The 21,177-nt window shown below is 44.3% G+C and overlaps 10 protein-coding genes across 10 annotated transcripts; 5 read left to right on the forward strand and 5 right to left on the reverse strand.

The window, feature by feature from the left end:
* The first annotated feature begins 175 nt into the window (after positions 1-175).
* On the forward strand, positions 176-1,935 carry SJAG_01182 (ATP-dependent RNA helicase Dbp8). The gene is made up of 3 exons (XM_002172400.2): positions 176-375; positions 435-558; positions 699-1,935. Exons 1-3 carry the CDS (start codon positions 246-248, stop codon positions 1,813-1,815), a joined length of 1,371 nt encoding a protein of 456 aa, XP_002172436.1. The 5' UTR covers positions 176-245; the 3' UTR covers positions 1,816-1,935.
* Positions 1,936-2,041: 106 nt separating this feature from the next.
* On the forward strand, positions 2,042-4,017 carry SJAG_01183 (HC03 family inorganic anion exchanger). Its single transcript, XM_002172401.2, has 3 exons — positions 2,042-2,236; positions 2,286-3,021; positions 3,074-4,017. The coding sequence occupies exons 1-3, from the start codon at positions 2,088-2,090 to the stop codon at positions 3,737-3,739; spliced, it is 1,551 nt and encodes a 516-aa protein (XP_002172437.1). The 5' UTR covers positions 2,042-2,087; the 3' UTR covers positions 3,740-4,017.
* Positions 3,891-5,679, reverse strand: SJAG_01184 (hypothetical protein; the record flags this gene model as incomplete). The annotated part of the gene is made up of 2 exons (XM_002172402.1): positions 3,891-4,578; positions 4,628-5,679. The coding sequence occupies 2 exons, from the start codon at positions 5,677-5,679 to the stop codon at positions 3,891-3,893; spliced, it is 1,740 nt and encodes a 579-aa protein (XP_002172438.1).
* Positions 5,680-5,989: 310 nt separating this feature from the next.
* SJAG_01185 (nucleoporin Npp106) lies at positions 5,990-9,096 on the reverse strand. The gene is made up of 2 exons (XM_002172403.2): positions 8,665-9,096; positions 5,990-8,551 (listed from the first exon to the last, which is right to left on the reverse strand). Exons 1-2 carry the CDS (start codon positions 8,883-8,885, stop codon positions 5,995-5,997), a joined length of 2,778 nt encoding a protein of 925 aa, XP_002172439.1. The 5' UTR covers positions 8,886-9,096; the 3' UTR covers positions 5,990-5,994.
* An 88-nt stretch (positions 9,097-9,184) lies between these two features.
* SJAG_01186 (heat shock protein S) lies at positions 9,185-11,444 on the reverse strand. The gene has a single exon (XM_002172404.2). It carries the CDS (start codon positions 11,250-11,252, stop codon positions 9,321-9,323), a length of 1,932 nt encoding a protein of 643 aa, XP_002172440.1. The 5' UTR covers positions 11,253-11,444; the 3' UTR covers positions 9,185-9,320.
* Positions 11,445-12,056: 612 nt separating this feature from the next.
* Positions 12,057-14,234, forward strand: SJAG_01187 (serine/threonine protein phosphatase Ppe1). Its single transcript, XM_002172405.2, has one exon. It carries the CDS (start codon positions 12,136-12,138, stop codon positions 13,051-13,053), a length of 918 nt encoding a protein of 305 aa, XP_002172441.1. The 5' UTR covers positions 12,057-12,135; the 3' UTR covers positions 13,054-14,234.
* A 261-nt stretch (positions 14,235-14,495) lies between these two features.
* SJAG_01188 (SIN component scaffold protein) lies at positions 14,496-18,197 on the forward strand. Its single transcript, XM_002172406.2, has one exon. The coding sequence runs from the start codon at positions 14,745-14,747 to the stop codon at positions 17,856-17,858; it is 3,114 nt and encodes a 1,037-aa protein (XP_002172442.1). The 5' UTR covers positions 14,496-14,744; the 3' UTR covers positions 17,859-18,197.
* Positions 18,029-19,539, reverse strand: SJAG_01189 (fungal protein). The gene has a single exon (XM_002172407.2). It carries the CDS (start codon positions 19,237-19,239, stop codon positions 18,235-18,237), a length of 1,005 nt encoding a protein of 334 aa, XP_002172443.1. The 5' UTR covers positions 19,240-19,539; the 3' UTR covers positions 18,029-18,234.
* A 94-nt stretch (positions 19,540-19,633) lies between these two features.
* SJAG_01190 (cytochrome c oxidase subunit VIa) lies at positions 19,634-21,158 on the forward strand. The gene is made up of 6 exons (XM_002172408.2): positions 19,634-19,941; positions 19,993-20,017; positions 20,071-20,120; positions 20,177-20,246; positions 20,286-20,345; positions 20,390-21,158. The coding sequence occupies exons 1-6, from the start codon at positions 19,752-19,754 to the stop codon at positions 20,424-20,426; spliced, it is 432 nt and encodes a 143-aa protein (XP_002172444.2). The 5' UTR covers positions 19,634-19,751; the 3' UTR covers positions 20,427-21,158.
* On the reverse strand, positions 19,737-21,012 carry SJAG_01191 (substrate-specific nuclear cofactor for exosome activity). The gene has a single exon (XM_002172409.2). The coding sequence runs from the start codon at positions 20,928-20,930 to the stop codon at positions 20,547-20,549; it is 384 nt and encodes a 127-aa protein (XP_002172445.1). The 5' UTR covers positions 20,931-21,012; the 3' UTR covers positions 19,737-20,546.
* Positions 21,159-21,177: the final 19 nt, after the last annotated feature.

Consider the following 21,177-nt stretch of genomic DNA (forward strand, 5'->3'; position numbering starts at 1 on the left):
TAGGGGGGATTAGCTTGGGCCGATCATCTACGTCGAGTGTGGGGGTGTGGGGGTGTGGGGGTAATTGAGAACGCTCGAGCGTGGTCAGTCTCGGTATTTGGTTTAGTGAAGGTTACGTAGCACACTAAACTGAATATGGAGGGTTAACGAAGTGCAACGCAGGATAGTTTCTCCAGAGCAGGAATCTGGTGCTGGCTCATTGTCTGCTGCCTGCTGCTTGTTGCCCGCTCTCCAAATAATAAAAAATGACAAACGAACGGAAAGAGACGTTCGGCTCGTTGGGAATATCGCCTTGGTTAGTGGAGACGCTACAGGCTGTGGCTATTCAAGAGCCGACGCCCATTCAGAAGGGCGTTATAAAAAAAGTTTTGGAAGGTCCGTTACAGACGCGTCAAACACTCCATTCGTACACGATGGACTAACAGTATGTGCAGGTGCTGATTGTATTGGAGGCGCTAAAACCGGTTCTGGTAAAACAATTGCGTTTGCTCTGCCAATTCTCGAGAAATGGGCAAGAGACCCCTTTGGCACATTTGCTGTTATTTTGACACCAACGAGGTATGAGTGTGTGTTTGTTTGGGTCGAGATAAACCATTGTCAAAGAGGGAAGAGAATGAGTAACAGTTCCTGCAATGACTGCTCGATTTTTCCACTCACTTCTCATTTGTACAGCTTTTGCTAACAGCTTTTGTGTTTAGAGAACTTGCAATCCAAATTGACGAACAGTTTGCTGCACTGGGTGCTCCCATGAATTTGAAGCACATTCTCGTAGTCGGTGGAATGGACATGGTAGCTCAAGCAATTGCTCTGTCGAAGCGTCCACACATCGTTGTTGCAACACCTGGCCGCTTGGCCGATCTGATCCGCAGTAACGGGGAGGAGACCTATGCCAGCTTGCATAGAACTCAGTTTGTTGTATTTGATGAGGCAGACCGTCTGCTTTCACCCACGTTTGCCGATGATCTCGACGACTGTTTAGAAGTACTGCCTCCTCCAGAGAAACGACAGACTCTGCTGTTCACGGCTACCATGACAGACGCCATCCGTGCTCTTAAGGACCGTGAGCCGCACCCCGGAAAGCCGCCTTTGTGGCTGTACGAAGTTGACACAGAAGGTGTATCGATTCCTGAGTCTTTGGAACAACACTATTTGCTTGTAGCGTCTCATGTTCGGGATGCTTATCTCGTGCAGTTGCTTTCTAGCCCAGAGAACGAAGACAAGTCTGTCATCGTTTTTGCCAACCGGACATACACAGTAGAGCTGCTGTACCGGATGCTTCGTCTGCTCGACTTTCGTGTAACCTGTCTGCATTCCGAGATGGCTCAACGCGAGCGTGTGAACTCGCTGGGCCGTTTCCGTGCAGAAGCTGCTCGCGTTCTCATTGCCACTGACGTCGCCAGTCGTGGTCTGGATATCCCGTCCGTTAAAATGGTTGTCAACTATGACATTCCCCGTGACCCCGATGACTATGTTCACCGTGTTGGTCGTGCAGCTCGTGTCGGTCGCTTTGGTGAGTCGGTATCGTTTGTTACGGAGCATGATGTTGATTTAATCCACGCAATTGAAGACCGTGTGGGAAAACAAATGACTGCCTATGAGTCATTCTCGGAAAACAAAATGCTCGAAAAGCTCAAACAAATAAACGAGGCTAAACGGAAGGTTTCCCTCGAGCTTGTCGACGAGGATTTCGGAAGCCGTCGCAAAAAACTGAAGGAGAAACGGATGATGATGGCTAGTAAGGTTCAAACGACACGGAAACACAGTGCTCGACACAGTAAGAAGAAGGCATCCGTTAAAACTAAAAAGTCGTTATAAATTGGGTTTGTAAATGCAAAAGTAAGCGGTTATTACAGGGTAAATTCGCATTAATATATGGTCCGTCAATGACTAATATACAGTTTTGTTTTGTATCCTATCGCCCTCATATTCCTGTTTTTGTTCATTCGTATGGTTGCGAAACCTTAATTAATTAAGCTTTTCACGAGCATGCACGTGCAAACTGTAATTGAAACACTACCACCATGGCACTTAAAATACAGTAAAACAGAATGTTGAACATTACGTGAAGCCAAGTAAAGCCAAGCTGTATGGCTCTGCAAAAATGGACGACGGGTTGTCGTCCCTTCTCCGGGATGCTTCGTGATTTAAAACGGAGGCTGCGCTACTACAAATCAGATTGGACAGATGCTTGGGATTATCGTGTCCTTCCAGCAAGTATCAATATTTACTTTGCAAAGTGAGTGTAAACGAATTTCTTATGCCCTTGGTCTAACAAGAATTATTAGTTTGCTACCTGAATTGGCGTTTGCGTTGGACATGTTCAGGAAGACAGATAACAACTTTGGCGTAAATGAAGTTCTGTTGGCAAGCGTCTTGGGTTCTGTCGTCTTTGCTTTGTTTTCTGCTCAACCCTTGTGCATCACAGGTGTCACCGGTCCCATCACCGTTTTCAATTATACCATTTACGAGATAATCCGTGATCGCGATACTCCATACTTCCCGTTTATGTTTTGGATATGTTTCTGGTCTATGATTATGCACATGTTTATTGCCATTACTAATGGCGTCAATTATCTGAAACATATTACAAGCTTCAGTTGTCAGATCTTTGGCTTTTATGTGGCATTTATTTATTTACAGAAAGGTATACAAATACTGATCAGTCAGCAAGACCGGGGACTTACGGATCTGTTTTTATCGGTCGTAGTTGCATTGCTTGTGCTATTTTTTGGTTATGGTTGCAACATACTCGGAAAATCAAATCTCTTTAAGCATCAAATTCGAGTTTTTCTGCTCGATTATGGCTTATTGGCGGTTGTCATTTTCTTCAGTGGATTCCAGCACATGGGCAAGATGAAAGAGGTTCCTTTAGCAAGACTTCCCACATCAAAAGCGTTTGAACCATCGGAACACAGAAGTTGGTTGGTTCATTTCTGGCGTATATCTGTGGGCGATGTTTTCCTCGCAATACCTTTTGCAATTGTACTGACCATTTTATTTTATTTTGATCACAATGTCTCTGTATGTACATATCAGTATTCGAAATCTTAAAATTTGATACTAACACTAGCAGTGTATCATGTCCCAGTCTCCCGAATATCCTGTTAAGAAGCCTTCTGGCTTTCATTGGGACTTTTTCTTGCTGGGTATAACGACGGGCATTAGTGGTCTACTGGGCATTCCTGCACCAAATGGCCTTATTCCTCAGGCTCCAATGCACACGGAATCACTTTGTGTAACACGAGTGCAAACTGAAACAGAAGCTGGGGAGAAGCACAAGCCCATGATTATTATGGACCGTGTGGTTGAACAACGAGCCAGCAACCTTATACAAGGTTTACTTACTTTGGGCACTATGACGGGACCATTTTTGGTCGTTTTACGGCAAATTCCACAGTGTGTCCTAGCTGGTCTTTTTTGGGTTATGGGCTTTTCTGCTATCGAAGGCAATGCGATAACGCGAAATCTCCTATGGGTTTTCGGGGACAAAAGACTCATTCCGGAGGACCATCAGCTTAACGGCTGTGTAAAGCGAAGCAGCCCATATTATTATACGCTATATCAGTTAATTGGATTTGGGTGCATCTTCGCTATTACACAGATTCCCAAAGCATCCATTGGCTTCCCTGTCGTCTTAATGATTTTAATACCTTTTCGAAAGTACTTTATGGAAAAGTGGTTCGTCAAGGAAGATTTGGAATTGCTTGATTCACCAGTCGGCGAAATGATTTACTCTTGATTTATTCAACATTTCATCCACTCTTTCACACCGTCTGCATCATTCTGTTTCTCTTTTGTTTATTTTGGCATTTTTTTTTAACATAAAAAGCATGTGTATATATCCGAAATGTTATAATCTTAAGGCGTTTTTTTTCTCTATAATAGTCATTTTACCAAGAATTCCATCGAATTAGGTATAGTTTGTAACGTGAAATTACATTTCGGACAGCTTTCCTTGGAAGTCCTTCTATAATCGATATTGTTTGCAAAGCATGTCGTCCATTAAAATACTTTGCAATTTGTAAAAATAGAGAAGCAAGGTCTGGTTCTTGTTCGTTTGCGATCGTAATAAGCCATTGCTGCTCAAGTAGTGATGCAGAATGTGGGTCGTTAATGATACTCTCTTGGCCAGAATCGGCATCTAGCTGCTGTAGTAACTGAACATCTGTACCCTTGTCTTCCCGAAGTATTGTACTTGCTTTCTGCTTTATAGATTCTGGAACACGTATATACAGATATGTGTTTTGTTCATATACCCATTTTCGACGATATAACCAGGCCAACATATTAAGATAGATTGACTCGTGATCTTTTGACGGAATAATGGACATAAATGGCCGTGGCTTAAACGATAGTATACCAAGAAACACTGAAAGTGATGGCAAACTTGGAAACACTTTTTGAAACAGTATAGAATCCGATGCCAGTTTGGATAAATCAGCTGTAGGAGATGTTACATATGTACCACGAGGTGTTATGGGAGGGATTGCAATTGCTTGTCGCCAGTGAATCAAGTGCTTCGCAAGCATAAAACACTCTGAAAGAGGAATTGCTAGTGTCCTAGCCAACTTTATAAAACTGCGTAATCAATTAATAAAGATGCCAAATAGATTCTTAAGAAACTTACGTTGTGCTAGGTTTTGCATTTGCGATAAACGAAGCGAGAAGAGAGTTTTTTGAAAGTGGGAGACTCTTCATTAAAACTTCGGGTTCCTGCAAAAGAAGCAGGGACCAATGAGGTGCTAAAAAGGGTTCGATGGGAGAGCTTTCTTCTTCAGAAAATATTGTTTGTGAAGCCAAAATCAGTGACGGTCTGCTTGGAAGCTCTGGATGCTCAATTGTTGCTGTTGAAACTGGTTGGGGCCACAAAAGTGAGAGATCAATGGAGTTGTTGATTAGCAAATGGGCTGTATCCGTTCGTGAAATAGCTTCAAAAGTGCTTGCCAAAGCTGCCGCGAGATTAGAATGATTAGGTATTTGACTTGCGTATGTATTAAAAGGAATGTTTTGGTTAATGCACTTTTCGGTAAGTCGAGTGATTTGTCGACACTCACGAGCCACATAGTTTCGTTTAGCTTGTTCATATTTCAATGCAGTTGAAAGTTTCACTAGAATATGTTCATACATCGTTGTAACCATTGGAAGATATTCAGGTCCAGTAGGAATATTGAGAACAAATACAACGTGAAACATAGAAATTCTGGATTCACGTTTTGATCTCGAGCGTGTCACTTTAGGAGTGCTTGACATGTTTGGTTCCACTTGTTCAGGTCCTGTCGAATTTTTTGATTCCATTGTTGCTTCCGGATTGTGCTTTCTTCTTTTAACCCATTCTCCATCGGCTCCGACATGAATTGGACATCCCAAAAAGGTCAATCCATCAACCCAAAGCTCAAACTTTTGATTACAGAGTTCCTGTTTTGGCGAAAGAAAATTCGCAAGAAACTCTTTCTCATAACCTAAAACATGATAATCATCTGCTTTTGTTGAAATTAAATCTTCATCATTCTCAACATTAAGTAGGTCATCCAAGTTCGTAGTAGTCTGGAAGCTGTAAGGATTTTCGCCAATTTCGAGTTTTGGCTGGACAGGCCAATGAAAGACAAAACTAGAACCAGAACTCGACTTTTCAATCAAGAAAACAGCTATAATCGATGGACACTCTATTGATAATTTCATTTCCGCAGTTAGTTAAGCCATTGAGAGAAAAAGTCAAGTATTTGTTCGATACGCCGCCCGACGATCGTCTACTGTGTGAAGTCGATAAGAAAGTGCTGATAGTCAATGTGTTCTAAATAAAGACTATAACAAAATGAAACACAGCTGTTGCATTAGAAACGTAGTAGAATCGTAATTTGAAGAGTTAATGAAGCATTAATGAATACAGCCGCACAGCAGAAAACATCCATAAAAAAAATTAAACACTAAAGCAAGAAATTAGCTTCACCATGTGTTAAAGAAAACGTTTTTTTCCCTACCTACCTATAACATAAACTAATTCATAGAAACCTGACTTGTTTGTAAAGTTTCGATTACTGAAGGCGAGAGATAATTCTCAATCATAGTACCAAACATAACCAGAGAGGAAGCCTTTTGACGAAGTTGCCAAAATTCAGAGCTTAAATCATGCACATCGGCTACAGTGATGTCCCGAAGTTGTTTAAAGAGAGTAACGAGACAAGACATAGCCATGAGAAGAACGACAGGAAGCACACGAACAATGGGAACAGGGACAGTTCCCAACTCCATTGCACGATGACGAAGCAAGGCCGAAAGCTGGGTTTGAGTGGAAGGATCTGATGGGCACATAATTGGGACAACATCAACTTCCTCCAATATCCGCAGACAGTCTTTATAGCGTTCTTGTTCAAACGCTTGCTTGGCAGCGACAATGGACAGTAATTGTTTGCAAAGAATGCGTGTCTTGTCACTGATTTTAACATTTTCGTCCGTGCTTTCAGCATATCTCTGATACAACTGCTGCACAAGAACATCTGGCGCTTCATCCGCGGCAATGACAACGGACAGTCCCACTAAAGAATCGGGTTGCGAGTAACTAGAAGCCCAAAGTCCTTTAGCAAGAATATCTTCACCAAGCTTTCGAGCGGCAACAGACAAAACGGTATCATAGTCACCAAGCAAATGATAAAGAAGTACTGAATCGCCATAGCGGCCATCATTATCTGCCTCAGTTGCACCTTCGGCGTACACCTTTTTTAAGAAATCTTCATCAAAAGGAATAATGCGATGATACACCTCAAGGTAACCGGATGAGTGACTACCGTCGCAGTGTACATCGCCCAACAAGCGGCCAAAGTCGCATGAATGCAAAATAAGTAACTTCACAAGTTTCAAACAATAAGACTTGTAAGAGGGTATGAGTGAAATGCATGACAAGTAGTCCAGACATTCCAATGTTTCGGAAGGGCATTTGTAGTTGAGATAGGATAACAAAAGTAACGGATAGTTGAGGCGTACCAAGTCATCTCGTTCTTCGTTAAGCAAGCTTTCGCTTTTTTCAAAATTGCATGTAGAAAGAAGTCCATAGTATGCAAGAACGATTGCGAAGTGCACAGCTTCTGCGGGGAAAAACCCATGCAAGTAATGTATGGCTCGTTCAAATTGGCCGCTCAATAGGAGAACCAAAAAGTAATGGAAAGGGTTATTGTTTTTAGGGTTGAAATGACGCGCTCCAAAGGAAACAATTTTTTTCTGAAAGGCAACAAGGTCGAACGCACCAGTGGTGCCTACGGCACTAGCATTCTTTGATTCGCGACAAAGCATGAGCTGTATCCACATGTAGTCTTCAGTGGTTATGCACACGTCCGGTAGCGTGCTCCGATTAGGCTCACATTGACCAAGAATTTTGTAGATCGCATGCTTGAATGGATCCTCTGGAGCATATCGAAGTAGCTGAGAAAATTCTGTTTGTAAGCGTTCAGCGAGCTTTTGCGGCAGTGGTTCCGTCGGTGCATGCACAAAAGCATTAAAGTATGCGGAGAAGGAATGTGCCTGCTTCTCAAACTCAGTGCCCCAGTTTCGAACAAAGTCCATGGCGTCCTCTAGCAGACCGGCACGCAACATGTAATACAAAATTGCCCAGATGGGAACATCATTAACAATGGTAAGATTTGTGTTCGTCCATGCGTTGTTCTTGAAAAAACGAGCCCGAGCAAAGGCATGAATTTTCTTAAAAGTATCCGAATTAAGAGGTACAGTGTTTCCGATTTGTTGGTGAACAACAGTGAGGAATTGATTCTGTAAATAAGACAACGAACCTTGAACGATACGTAAGCGCAACTCTGCTGCGAGACTACTGTTGTGGGGTGCTGACTTGTTGGCAGCATACACTCCAGCAGGGACGTACTCGGCAGCAACTGGGTGCGTGCCCACGATTCGTGCAAGCAGCATCCAGGCATCGTAAAGTTGCGGTGTGGCAGAGTCAAACTTTTGTGCAACAGAAGAGAAAAGAGAAAAGAGAGGACTGTTTCCTCCGCTGATCCGATGCTCATTCATGATGTGGATAACGCTGTATAAAGCGTCGAGTTTGGCTTGCACAGTGTACGAAGGGATAGTTCCAGCAAAACGCGAGCTCACATCATGAGCAGTCTGCAGTTCAGTGGTGCGTAAGAATGACAAACCAGCATAAGAGCCAGCAGTACGAGAACGGACAGTGCTGGAAAAAAAACTGCCTGCACCGTTAACGCTTTTAGAGACAGATCCACGGAAGGATAGAGACATTGAAGCTCCAAGCATGCTGTCCTCCTTTCCCTGAAGAAGACGACCTATGTCACACATAAAGTCTGATTTCAATTTTTCCCATTCACGACCACTGGATTGTACAAGGTTTTTTTCAAAGTCAGCAAGACTTTTATTCAGGCCATTCTCTATGCTTGCAGTAATATTTTGTTCCTTGTATCTTTTTACCGGATGCTCAATGATGGTTTTTTTGTCGAGTTCATACTGCTCAGACAAGGGGCCTAAGTGAATCGATGTTATTTTTTGGCGCGTTTGTTCAGCATTCATTCCACTTTCAGCAAGCAGATAGTGTCTAGTATAAGTCAGTTATTCTGCTCATGAGAACTGAACTCTTTCCTGCTAACGTATCAAACGCGTATTTCATCGTGCGACTAGAGAAACGAGTTTGCAGGCCATTTTACTTACGCTTTCGCATCACCGTCCCGCATGGGAAGCATCTTTTCAACCATTTTATGGGCGTGAGCCTCAAGCTGATTAAGTCCATATTCAATTGGAGGCACCTGTGGTTTAATTAGAACCTGAAAGAGCTGACGCGACTTTTGAAGAAGATCAAACAGCACGCTGTGTTGAGACGTAGAAGCGGCCGCATCGTGCGTTTCACCACCGTCTTTCTGCGCTGTCGACATGAAAACCGTTTAGGGGAGAAGACAAAAGCGTATCGGTCGCGGCAGCTAAGACATGAACAGTATAAAGTTGGAGAGTCGCTTAGATTGAAATTAACGTTTGGACCCTTGTTCGTTAAGATAAGATGTTATAGATAAACGACAAAACAACAGGTGTTAGTCTAAATACGAAATGAAGATGAATCAACACAAACAGAGTAAACACTTGGAGAACGATTGCCATTCCTATATAACAACGCGCGTACTGAACCACCACCGGCAACACAAGCAAAACCGCCTTACACCCAGCACTCACTTCAACATTCCTCACAAGCATGTTTATGCAATATTAATAATACCCAATGCAACTGTTACCCTGAATTCATCTATTATTGTACAGTTTTAAGGGGAATACCAAACAACGCAAAAACATTTTTCCAAAAATCAAGTGGACCTCGTTTAGTCGACCTCCTCAACCTCAGGACCGTTGTCGGGAGCAGCACCAGGGGCAGCGCCAGGAGCGGCACCAGGCATACCACCGGGAGCAGCACCAGCACCAGCTTGGTAGATCTTAGCCATGATGGGGTTAGCAACACCCTCGAGCTCCTTTTGCTTGGCCTCGAACTCCTCCTTAGTGGCGGTTTGGTTGCTGTCGAGCCACTCAATGGCCTCCTTGACGTGCTTCTCAATGGTCTCCTTGTCAGAAGCATCAACCTTGTCCTTGATGTTGTTGTCCTCCAAGGTGTTACGGAGGCTGTAAGCGTAGGACTCCAAGTGGTTCTTGGCTTGGATACGGGAGGCCTCGGCCTCATCCTCGGCCTTGTACTTCTCAGCCTCGGCAACCATGCGCTCGATCTCCTCCTTGGAGAGACGGCCCTTGTCGTTGGTAATGGTAATCTTTTGGCTCTTACCAGTACCCTTCTCCAAAGCGGAGACGTTCAAGATACCGTTGGCATCGACATCGAAGGTGACCTCAATTTGAGGAACACCACGAGGTGCGGGGGGGATGCCGGAAAGCTCGAACTTACCCAAAAGGTTGCAGTCCTTGGTGCGGGCACGCTCACCCTCGTAGACTTGGATCAAAACACCGGGCTGGTTGTCAGCATAGGTAGAGAAGATCTCAGACTTCTTGGTGGGAATGGTAGTGTTACGCTTAATAAGAGGAGTCATGACACCGCCAGCGGTCTCGATACCGAGAGAAAGGGGAGCGACATCAAGAAGAAGAAGGTCTTGAGTCTTCTCAGAAGTGTCACCAGTAAGAATGGCAGCTTGGACAGCAGCACCGTAGGCAACAGCCTCATCGGGGTTGATGGACTTGCAGGGCTCCTTACCGTTGAAGAAGTCAGAGACAAGCTTTTGGACACGGGGGATACGAGTGGAACCACCGACCAAGACAATCTCGTGGACGGAAGACTTGTCGATCTTGGAGTCACGAAGGACCTTCTCGACAGGCTCCATGGTGCCACGGAACAAGTCAGCACAAAGCTCCTCGAAACGAGCACGAGTGATAGAGGTGTAGAAGTCAATACCCTCGTACAAAGAGTCGATCTCAATGCTGGCTTGGGCAGAGGAGGAAAGAGTACGCTTGGCACGCTCGCAAGCAGTACGAAGACGACGGAGAGCACGGGCGTTGCCAGTGATGTCCTTCTTGAACTTGCGCTTGAACTCTTGGACAAAGTGGTTGACAAGACGAGAGTCGAAGTCCTCACCACCCAAGTGAGTGTCACCAGCAGTGGCCTTGACCTCGAAGATACCGTCCTCAATGGTCAAAAGAGAGACATCGAAGGTACCACCACCGAGATCGAAAATAAGAACGTTGGTCTCGCCCTCGTTCTTGCGGTCCAAACCGTAGGCAATAGCAGCGGCAGTGGGCTCGTTGATGATACGGAGAACGTTCATACCGGCAATGAGACCGGCATCCTTGGTGGCTTGACGTTGAGAGTCGTTGAAGTAAGCAGGGACAGTGATGACAGCGTCGGTGACCTTGCCGCCCAAGTAGGCCTCAGCGGTCTCGCGCATCTTGGTCAAGACCATGGAGGAGACCTCCTCGGGAGTGAAGGTCTTGGTCTCACCCTTGAACTCGACTTGGAGGAGGGGCTTGCCGTCCTTGTCGATGACCTTGAAGGGCCAGTGCTTCATATCAGATTGGACCTCGGGGTCGGAGAACTTGCGACCGATCAAACGCTTAGCGTCGAAGATGGTGTTGAAGGGGTTCATAGCGACCTGGTTCTTGGCAGCGTCACCAATGAGACGCTCAGTGTCGGTGAAAGCGACATAGGAAGGGGTGGTACGGTTACCTTGGTCGTTGGCAATAATCTCAACGCGGTTGTTGGCGAAGTGACCAACACAGGAGTAGGTGGTACCCAAATCAATACCAATAGCCTTGCTCATTTTGCAAAATTTTAAAGTCGTTCAAAAAATATCGTTCGTTAAAACAAAAGAAAGAGATGCTCAGTGAGTATCCTCGAATCACAAAGGAATCGATGAACTATAGGGAATTCCTGTAGTATGAAAGATAGAGTAAAAAACTCCGGGATTCTTAAAGAATGGTTTTTGACAGTTGTCGTACTGCTGCGAGCGGACGCGGCAGTATTTAAGCTTTTACAGAATTCTGGAAGATTCCCAGTAACCCTAACCCACGTACGTCATTGGAAAGGGGTAGAAGAAATTGGAATGAACGAGGAGCAGTGAGAATCAGTGAGAGAAGACGAGTTTGGTCGAGCAGCATAAAGTTAATTTAAGCGAACTTTTTTCGATTACGTAAACGGGGTGACCATTTGTGACCAATAAACAATTGGCATTAGCTACACGTGAATCCTGGAAGACGTCTGATTGGCTCATAAGCGATGTCATGCTGAATAAGGACGATTCAACTGTGTTCTGTACTTTTGTTTTGTAACAGTGCATAGTCACCATAGATGTGCACATATACTTAAACAAGGTTATGTATATTCTATAATGGTTATTGCATCTAGGACAAAAAGCCTCTCGCTTAGCACCGAATCTGACTTTTGTCCTAATGTTCTCCTTCGCTTCATAGTCTATTCGTAGAGCGTTGCTCTGAAAATTTCGGGGCCCATGTTCGATCCAGCGTTGGGGCTTTTTTCCCTTTTTTTTTCTGAATCATGAATTCCCCACATTCTGGTTCTTGCACGTGCTTAGCTTATTGTCTCGATACGAGAGAAGCTTCGATTCGGATAGAATTCTCCGCCAAACTTCCAACCACCACGCTGGGCTACTGAGCACAACGTTTCTACCGTTCGCCTTACCCAACATGGTTGAACTGGATGAATGGATTGCTACGGTCAGAAAATGCAAATACTTACATGAACATCAGCTGAAACGGTTGTGTGAACGCGTTAAAGAAATTCTCATGGAGGAATCGAATATTCAGCCCGTTCGGACGCCGGTGACTGTGTGTGGTGATATCCATGGACAATTCTACGATTTGCTGGAGCTCTTTCGTGTGAGTGGTGAACTCCCTACGACAAACTATATTTTTATGGGCGATTTCGTCGATCGGGGATACTTTAGTTTGGAAACATTTACTTTGTTTATGTTGTTGAAAGCACGGTATCCCGACAAAGTGACTCTTCTTCGTGGAAACCACGAGAGTCGTCAAATCACACAGGTGTATGGCTTCTATGATGAGTGCCAAACAAAGTACGGTAATGCAAATGTGTGGAAGTATTGTTGCCAGGTGTTTGACTTCTTAACTCTGGCCGCAATCATCGATAACAAAATTCTCTGTGTTCACGGTGGTCTTTCGCCGGAGGTGCGCACGCTGGACCAGATTCGTATTCTTGCCCGTGCACAAGAAATCCCCCACGAAGGATCTTTCTGTGATTTAATGTGGTCGGATCCTGAAGACATTGAATCGTGGACTGTGTCGCCGCGTGGTGCCGGCTGGTTGTTCGGTAGCAAAGTAACAACCGAGTTTAGTCACATTAATGGTCTCAGTCTCATTGCCCGTGCTCACCAGCTTGTGCAAGAAGGCTACAAATTCCATTTCCCCGAAAAAAGCCTCGTTACCGTTTGGAGTGCTCCCAACTACTGCTACCGCTGTGGAAACGTTGCTAGTGTAATGAAGGTGGATGAGACGCTGGAACCCGACTTCCGCATCTTCTCTGCCGTCCCGGACGAAGAGCGTTCAGTACCTCCTAGTCGAAAAAGAAGTGAGTACTTTATTTGATGGATAGTTATGACAGCGCAAATAGTGCACGAAATATCCCGCTTCTTCAATTTTGTTGCGTTCCCATCAGCTGTCAGGAGGCAGATTGTTCCGGCTTTGGACTTTGTTTCCCTTCGGCGTTGCATCATATGTGTCCCTGTGTGTATATGCGGACTTTCTACTTCTCTATTTCTTGTTTCTTCGGTTTCAAGTGTCTCATCTCAAATGTGCATCCGTGTCTTCTGAGTGAAACTGGTTCTTTTTACGACTATGAAGCACTGTCTTCATCCGTTCTGTCCCCTCCCCCCTTTTTTCGTATGCGCACTTTCTCGTATAAAATGAGTTCCACGTTGTGGGCACTGTAGGTGGAAATTGGTTTATTCTCTCTCTCTCTCTCTCACGCACACTCTCTCTCCAGTGCGACGTCTTGTTGCGTTCAACTCTGCACGATGATATGGGTCATTATGCCTCCTCCGTGAGCGGTTTTCTTACAACAGCTTTCAGTAACAAAAAAAAAGTCTTCCGTTTGTGTTGTAACGAGTTTTGTTAATCGTGTTCCGTTCAGGCGTTTACCCGCCGGTTTTGGATTGGACTGAGAAACGACATTAATTTAAATGCACTAATTTAATTCCATGTTTCTATGTGGGTGAAGGTCTAGTGTGCAGCAATGAGTCTTCGGATTCGCGCAAACGAAGGGCTGCGAATGTGTACGATGGCTTTCGACCAGTTTGCATTGCTGTGAACATGTAAAATCACTTCGGGATTCTTAATCGTAGGGATCGAATTCAGTCTTGTGGATTTAAAAAAAAAAAAGGCGCTAATTTTCGCCTGTACGATGTCGCCGGGCATGGACTCATGTAATCAGGAATCCTGTCTTGATATTAATTTCGTTTGGCTACTGGTGAACTGGAAATCGTGAACAGATTGGTATTCAATGATTTAAACAGTACTCATCGCTGCCGTATATTGTGTGAGTCCACATGTTGCGAAATGACCTTTAATGCATTTTCTTTATGATTGTTGTCCTTTTCACTAGATCCATTGGTAGTAATGATTGAGTAAGTGTTAGAGTGAGAGAGATTTAGTGAAACTGGTTATTTTCGATTTATGTTCATTAAAACAACGAGGGATGTTCACTAAGGTATTTGCTTACGAATAGTACTTCATTAAATATTATTTTGTTCAAATGATCGAGATAGGACAACGCACATACGTACTTTGAAGTTTGTATCTAAAAGCGTATATGGTTGATGCTTATTTAAACATCTTGTACATTACAAATCTATTGGTATTTAACAATTCGTAGAAAGAGAATTCGACATTTATATAATGACAATACAAGTAAAGTTTTTTCTATATAAGAAATAAGAAATAACAAAAAACAAAAAACAAAAAATAAAAATAAAAATAAAAAAAAGTAAAAAATAAATATATATATATATATATATATATTTGCAACAGAGACAAGCAGACAAAAAAAAAAAAAAATACACGCAAGCACAACGGCGACCGCACCGAGCTCATCCTTTCTCAGCAACTCCCTCTTCCATGTTTCTCGTACTACAACACGCTCTATTTTGACCAACTTCGTTAAATAAAATAACGCAGACTTACAAACTGTAACGTATCATTCACCCTAGGAAGCTGGCTACGCAGTTCGTCTTTTACAAGAGGCATTTTAGTGTTTGCAATCGCTCGACACTTGCCATGTCATGGAGCAACTGTGGTTAGACAACGATCTTAGTGAGGAGTGGATACCTCGCGATCCTTCTCCATCTGGCCATGAGAGCACCGCTGATTCTGATAATCCGAAAACCAACACGCAAACATCATCATACCGGCCTTCTACCGCTGGCCAAACTGTGCGTGGAAGCGTAAATAATCCAGTGGAGGAGGAAGATCAGGTTCCCCAATGGCGTCAAGTGAACGCAAAGAATCCAATTGCAAAAGACATTTTTGCTCGTCTTGATTTAGAGAGTCTTTTCGAAGACGGGAACAAGAATCTTTCTCGTCCGCTTTCCAGTACTCCAAAAAACAACTCAAACAATGCGAAATACTTTGAAGACAATTCTGAGGCTGAAACGGATGACCAGGAACATGGAACTGCCTCTTTTCATAGCAATTCCCCACAGGTTTCACCAAACAGAAGACCAACTAGCAGTTTACGATTTCCACGAACGGCTCAGCGTGCTCAGAGTATGCAGTTTCGACGTCCTTCTATAGCCCCAGATTCATTTGCACATGCATCAAGCAATCTTGAAACTGGTGCGCGACGAGCAGAATCAGGACATGGCGGACCAGTTACTCCTAAATCATCTTCGAGCAGTGATTCTAACGACTCGTCCTCTTCTTTTCACACCCACTCGGCAAAGGGTAATTCGTCCCCGTTAAAACTATTCCAGGGCGCGAGTGACACATTCACAAGGGAACATCTTACGAGACTGGCCGAACATGTGGAACCGCACAATTCCCTAAGCTCTTCTGGCTACGATGACCCACCGTCTATCCCGGGCTCTAGTCGGATTTCGCAACCTGTGTCCGTCAGCGACCGGTGCACAAGTTTCAATACCCGTGATCTTTATGCCGAAGCAGAACTTATTATGGAAAAACTGAGGGGCAGAGACAGAAAAGCGCCATCGGCTTCCCCCTTTCGTTCACGCCCTCTTGACGATCTGCAGGAAGAAGACGAACAAGACCTCATCAGCCAGAATACTGGCAGCAGAGCATCCCAAAAATTCGAACCTTCCACCGCAAGTAGTTCCAGAGCTTCACGAAAGAATGCTCCGCCGGCGGAGCCGGAAGACAGCTGGAACGTTTCGTCAACAAAATCAGAGAGTATGTTCACCGGACGTTCTAAAGGTTCGGCACGTACAGCTCCTCAAAACTCACTCTCAAATAAAAACAAAAGGAACGTTGTGGGTCCAAGCATGGGTGTTATTACGCCAGCTGATTTACCTCGGTACATCAACACGGCCCAAGGATCTATGGAATTTGATCGTGAAAACAATTGCTGGCGTCGAAAGAGTCATGAATCTGATACACCACTTGGTTTCAGTGACAACGAGTCTGGTTCACAGTCAGATGCATCTTTATCCAGACACTCAAATGAAAATACTTTCTCGGAACCGGACCTTCTCCCGGATACACTGACAGGGGAGAACTATGAACATAGCCAGTCTCGGTCATACCCTGTTCGGCAAGCACAGCAGCATCGTCGGTTAGAAGGACGAAAAACATCATCGTTGCGCACTCGAAGGTCAATTCCATCTGCTTCCTTTCCTGCGAATCAAAACATCACTCTGGATGAAACCACAGAACCTTCTTTCTCAATACAAAATTTAAATGGAATGGCCAGACCAGTTCCCTTTCGTAATCATCTCGAGGCCACTGATCAGGTGAACCTTTCCAAAGCAGAGGATTGTAGCTTTTCTGTCTCCAGAGGCTCTATTATACGTTTACTTTCAAAGGTGGAGCCATACGAACCATTTTGGGAACGAATTATTCAATTGGATATTAGCCGTCGGCATTTGAGTTCAATCATTGGCATTTCAGACTTTTGCCCAGCCATTGAAGAGCTCAGCATTGAAGGGAATGAAATTGCTTACCTGACAGGTTGCCCGTCTTCTGTCCGATCCCTAAACGCTATGTACAACCGTCTTAGCTGTTTGACTTCTTTCTCCCATCTAGCAAATCTTCAGTATCTTGATATCTCCGGAAATCAACTGGAGAACCTTTCGAGTCTCTCCTCTCTCGTCCATTTACGTGAACTTCGTGTGGATGACAATACTCTTATTTCGCTTGACGGAGTCCAGCAATTAGATGGGCTTCTGAAGCTTAGTGCACGAGGAAACAAGCTTCGTAGTATCAGCTTTGAGGGTATGAATTTACATCGACTTGAAGAATTACTGCTGGCAGATAATTCAATCGATCGCATTGATGGGCTCGATTCTCTAAAAAATCTGATGGTTTGTAACTTGGATCGGAACAAACTATCAAACATTGGTGTGTCTGAACCTATGCATCAATTACGAACTTTACGAATTAGTCATAACTTACTGTCTACGTTCCCAGTGGACGACTTTCCAAAATTAAGAACTCTATACATTGATGAAAACTTATTTAAAGAAATCCCAAGTGTTCATGAACTGCGATACCTAACCAACTTTTCGTTTTGCAATCAAAAACCCCGAAAGGTCAACTTGACCTGTCGCTTGCCGCTTGACATAAAAAACCTTTACATTTCAGGAAACCCTCTCATCACCTTTACTTCTTCAGGCCTATTTTTGAATCTTAAATACCTTGAGCTTGTTAATGTTCAAATGTCACAAATTCCCGAAGACTTGCCTAAACTCCTCCCTCACTTACGCGTGCTCGATTTGTCGTACAATCTTTTGGAGGACATAAGCCCATTAAAACCACTTAAGATGCTTCATCGTTTATACCTATTCGGAAACAAACTAAAAAAGGTGAAGCCTCTGTGTGATACCCTTGCCAATCTACACCGTTTACGGGCTCTTGACTTGCGGCAAAACCCATTAAATGTGCACTTATACCCATACATTGAAGAACGAAGCTCACTGTCGCCCGAAAAAGAAAAGCAAGAAAAGCCTCATCGTGGACGAGATCACGAACAAAACGCTAGACGGAGGCTTTCACAAAAGGAGTGGCATGAACTAGATCTTATGTTCAGCACTTCCATGACAGAGAACTGGCGACTACGACGATCCATGTACCGAAAGGCCATAAACTTAGCGTGTCCGAAGTTGCAATGGCTTGATGGTAATGTCATTCATGCTTCTGAAGAAGACAAGGGCAGAACTGTCTAAGTTATATAAGCAACCTTGTTGCCTAAGCAATGTATTTCATTTCCTAAAGTATTCACGAGTAAGAACGTCACTCAAGCACCACCGAGTAACCATTTACTAAAAACTGCATGGTATAGCAAAAGGCTTCTACCATTCTCCAAGTCACCATTAACTAGTGTTTGTTATTAAACCATATCGTAATCTCCCACTATATCAAAACTGAAACAATCTATTAGAAGTAGGAAAACGGGGAATGCTAAACGGTGTAAACGGGAAACTGCAAGAAAACATAACGGCGCCAGTTGGCATTGTAACACGGAACGAATGTAGTAATACATATACAAAAACAACACAAAACCGGTTGTAGGGTTGCTCATAAACTTAATTCATAGCAAGCTTAACGTCCCCAACGGAAGATGTTCGAGGCCTTGTTAGTGGAGTTACGCTTTCCTTTTGCTGGAGTGGACGAGGCGTTGTCAACAGGCGGTATATCAGCTACCGACCAAGGATTCTGCGATTCATACGAGGGTGGCTGAGAACCTGGTTCTTCAGACACGGACTTGTTGTTGCGATGGCCGAACGGGAAGCGATAACCTCCAGACTCACGGTTTTCGGTTTCGGCATCGACAGAGCGAACACTATTGCTATACGTGGGCTTCAACTTTGCGGGAGAAGCAGCGTTGTAACGCAATGGCTTAGAGGAATCTTCGGACGCTACAGTCATTGCGTCGGAAGGCTTTTCAAACGATAACTCGGCAAACTTGGGCAGACTAGCGTTTGTAGTGAACATGTTGCTGTTGTCTTGCAGCGTGTAAGGATTGTCACCAAAGGAAGCAGAGCGACGAATGTGCTTGTTCTGCAACTTGGCAGCTTGTCGGCGTGCGATAAATAGGGTAAACAGTACTATCAGTTGGATACCAGTGTTTGCTAGTACGAGCCAAGAGATCCAGCGAATATGAGGAATAAAAGTAATTACGCAGATAATAAACGAGATTGCAGTGAGGAAAATGTTGAAGAAGATGACAGCGGCGACTACATTGAAATAGGAGGGTGAACGAGCGACAAAACCCAAATGGGCAAAGAGAAGCATGAGGAAAGCAAAGGCGCAAACACAGGCAGAAACCGGGACAAGAACGAGACCAAAGGAAGCACGATAACGGACGTTTGCCGACAATCTGTATCCGGAGGCAGTGTTTGTATTCAAAAAGTCATAGTTATATCCAATGCGAGGATCAATACAGTTGCTCACATCTGTACAATAACCAAAGATGCCAAAACGGATATCGTCAAGCTTCGACAATGTAAGCCGAGACGATACAGGTGCTGTACAACACGCAAGAGCAAAAAACACGACCGCAATACCTAACAAAACAAATGATGGAGTAGCGTTACGGATCCTCATGATGAAAGCACTAATTTGGGATTGGTAAAGGCGGACAAAACGATGTCTCTGGGTGTTGTCGACGAGACGGATACGAGTTTAAGAAAGAAAAAATCGCTAATAAGAACGTGATAAAGCGACGTGTCGTAAAACTTAAGTAAATTGCAGCAAAATTTACATGTAATTGCTCGCACAAGAGCAAAGAACACGGTTCTGATAGTTATATGCCCGAATTTAGCAAATTCAGCCCAAAACGGTTGGAATTGCTATTAATTCGTGGCAAGTGAATGGGAGAAGGCAACTTCTTAGGCCACTGTGAGCACCCCATATACCATTGTCCAACATGACATCATTCGAGTTTCCAATCGCAGCACGCCGCTGCACGTTGGCTTTTCCCCGCGTTTCTACGTCATCGATCATCACAGACTTACGCGACGCGTCTCCACTCTCTGAACGTGCCTTCTACAAACCACAACCCAGGGCCAAACCCCAAAATTACACGAATTTACGACGTTTAAGCGCTTCAATTCGCAATGTTCAGGAGTAATTTCATGCGTGTATTGTCTAAACGACCAATTCAACAGCTGCGACTAAGTTTCCGGAGGTCTGCAGCGACTTCCGTCGGCAACACGCCAGTGAAATTGACCGCCGAAGAAGCAGCCATCGCAAAACGTTTGCCAGACGTTAGTCCGGAAGAAATTGTCTCTACAGAAAAAACCGCAAGTACGGAATTCAGGCGAAAACTTTAACTGGGTCCGACACTAACGACAACAGACTTTTGGAGGAACGTGTCGCTGTAGTAAGTGGGAAAACGAAATGGAAAGATTCTCCTTCAGTCTGCTGACACCACAGCCTTTGTATACCGGCAATTCTGCTTTCAGTACTAAATGCTCGTTACTTATGTATGCAATTGAAGTGCAGGCACCTAGAACGACCCATTCTCACCGCCATATCACAGATAAGAAGCACCAAAAGCACATGAAACATTTGGAGGAGTCCGGAGAACTCGAGGAAGAGCCGATATACGCGTACGTGCTCCTACAGAATGAAATGAAACTAAACGGCAGCTACGAAAACATCCGGAACACCAAATATCCTTGGGGAAATGGCGAAAAGACACTCTTTTGGTAAGCGGATGGAACCATCATCATGCATTGTCTAATGTACGTAGGAACGACAAGGTCAATCGACTTAAAAAGGAAGAATAGACGGGACTGAGACGTCCACGACGAGGAGAACACAAGGAAGTGTCACAACAAAGGTGTCCAGCACCTTGTTTTTGTATTTTTATTAACAGAGTTGCACTTTGTGGAATTGCACTCCCAAGTCTACTTGTTTTTGCCATTAAAGCGAATGTGTTGACGAACGACACGGTCTGCCACAGCCATGGAGACGGGGGGACGCTGATCCTGCTCGGAATGGTTCTGTTTCTGCTCAACCTTTCTGATTTTCTCAGCATACTGTTTCAAACGCTGCAGCTCGACCATGATAGGGTGATCGTTTGTGTCTACGGCATTCAGTTTCAAGTAGGAGAACAGCGATGAAGCCAGAGCATAGCTGAGACTGACAAACGTCTTTGCCTGTTCGAGATCCGACTTTCCCTCCTTCAGCTCGAACACGGACGAGACTTTCTCGAGTGGTTGAATGACCTCCTCCACTTGCCCGACCTGCTCTTCGAGACGCTTGAGAATTTCCTTGTAATCCTGATTCATAGCGCTCGCTCAAGGTAGAAAATCGCCGCAGCTGTACTAAGACATTTGCGATTTAGTGACAGCATGCGATGCGTTATTGTGTATTAAGGAGAATCACTACGATTTACCGAGCTCCGCAGAGGCGTACGGGGTCGCAAAAATGCACTACCGTGCAGAGTGTTTAACGCGGACTAACAAAGTAAATACAAATTTCAGTAATGCGACTTTAATGAATTTCGTAACGCTCACTATTTTATTTTACGAGGTC

The sequence above is a fragment of the Schizosaccharomyces japonicus genome (assembly GCF_000149845.2).
Source record: "Schizosaccharomyces japonicus yFS275 unplaced genomic scaffold supercont5.3, whole genome shotgun sequence".
NCBI classification, from domain to species: Eukaryota; Fungi; Ascomycota; class Schizosaccharomycetes; order Schizosaccharomycetales; family Schizosaccharomycetaceae; genus Schizosaccharomyces; species Schizosaccharomyces japonicus.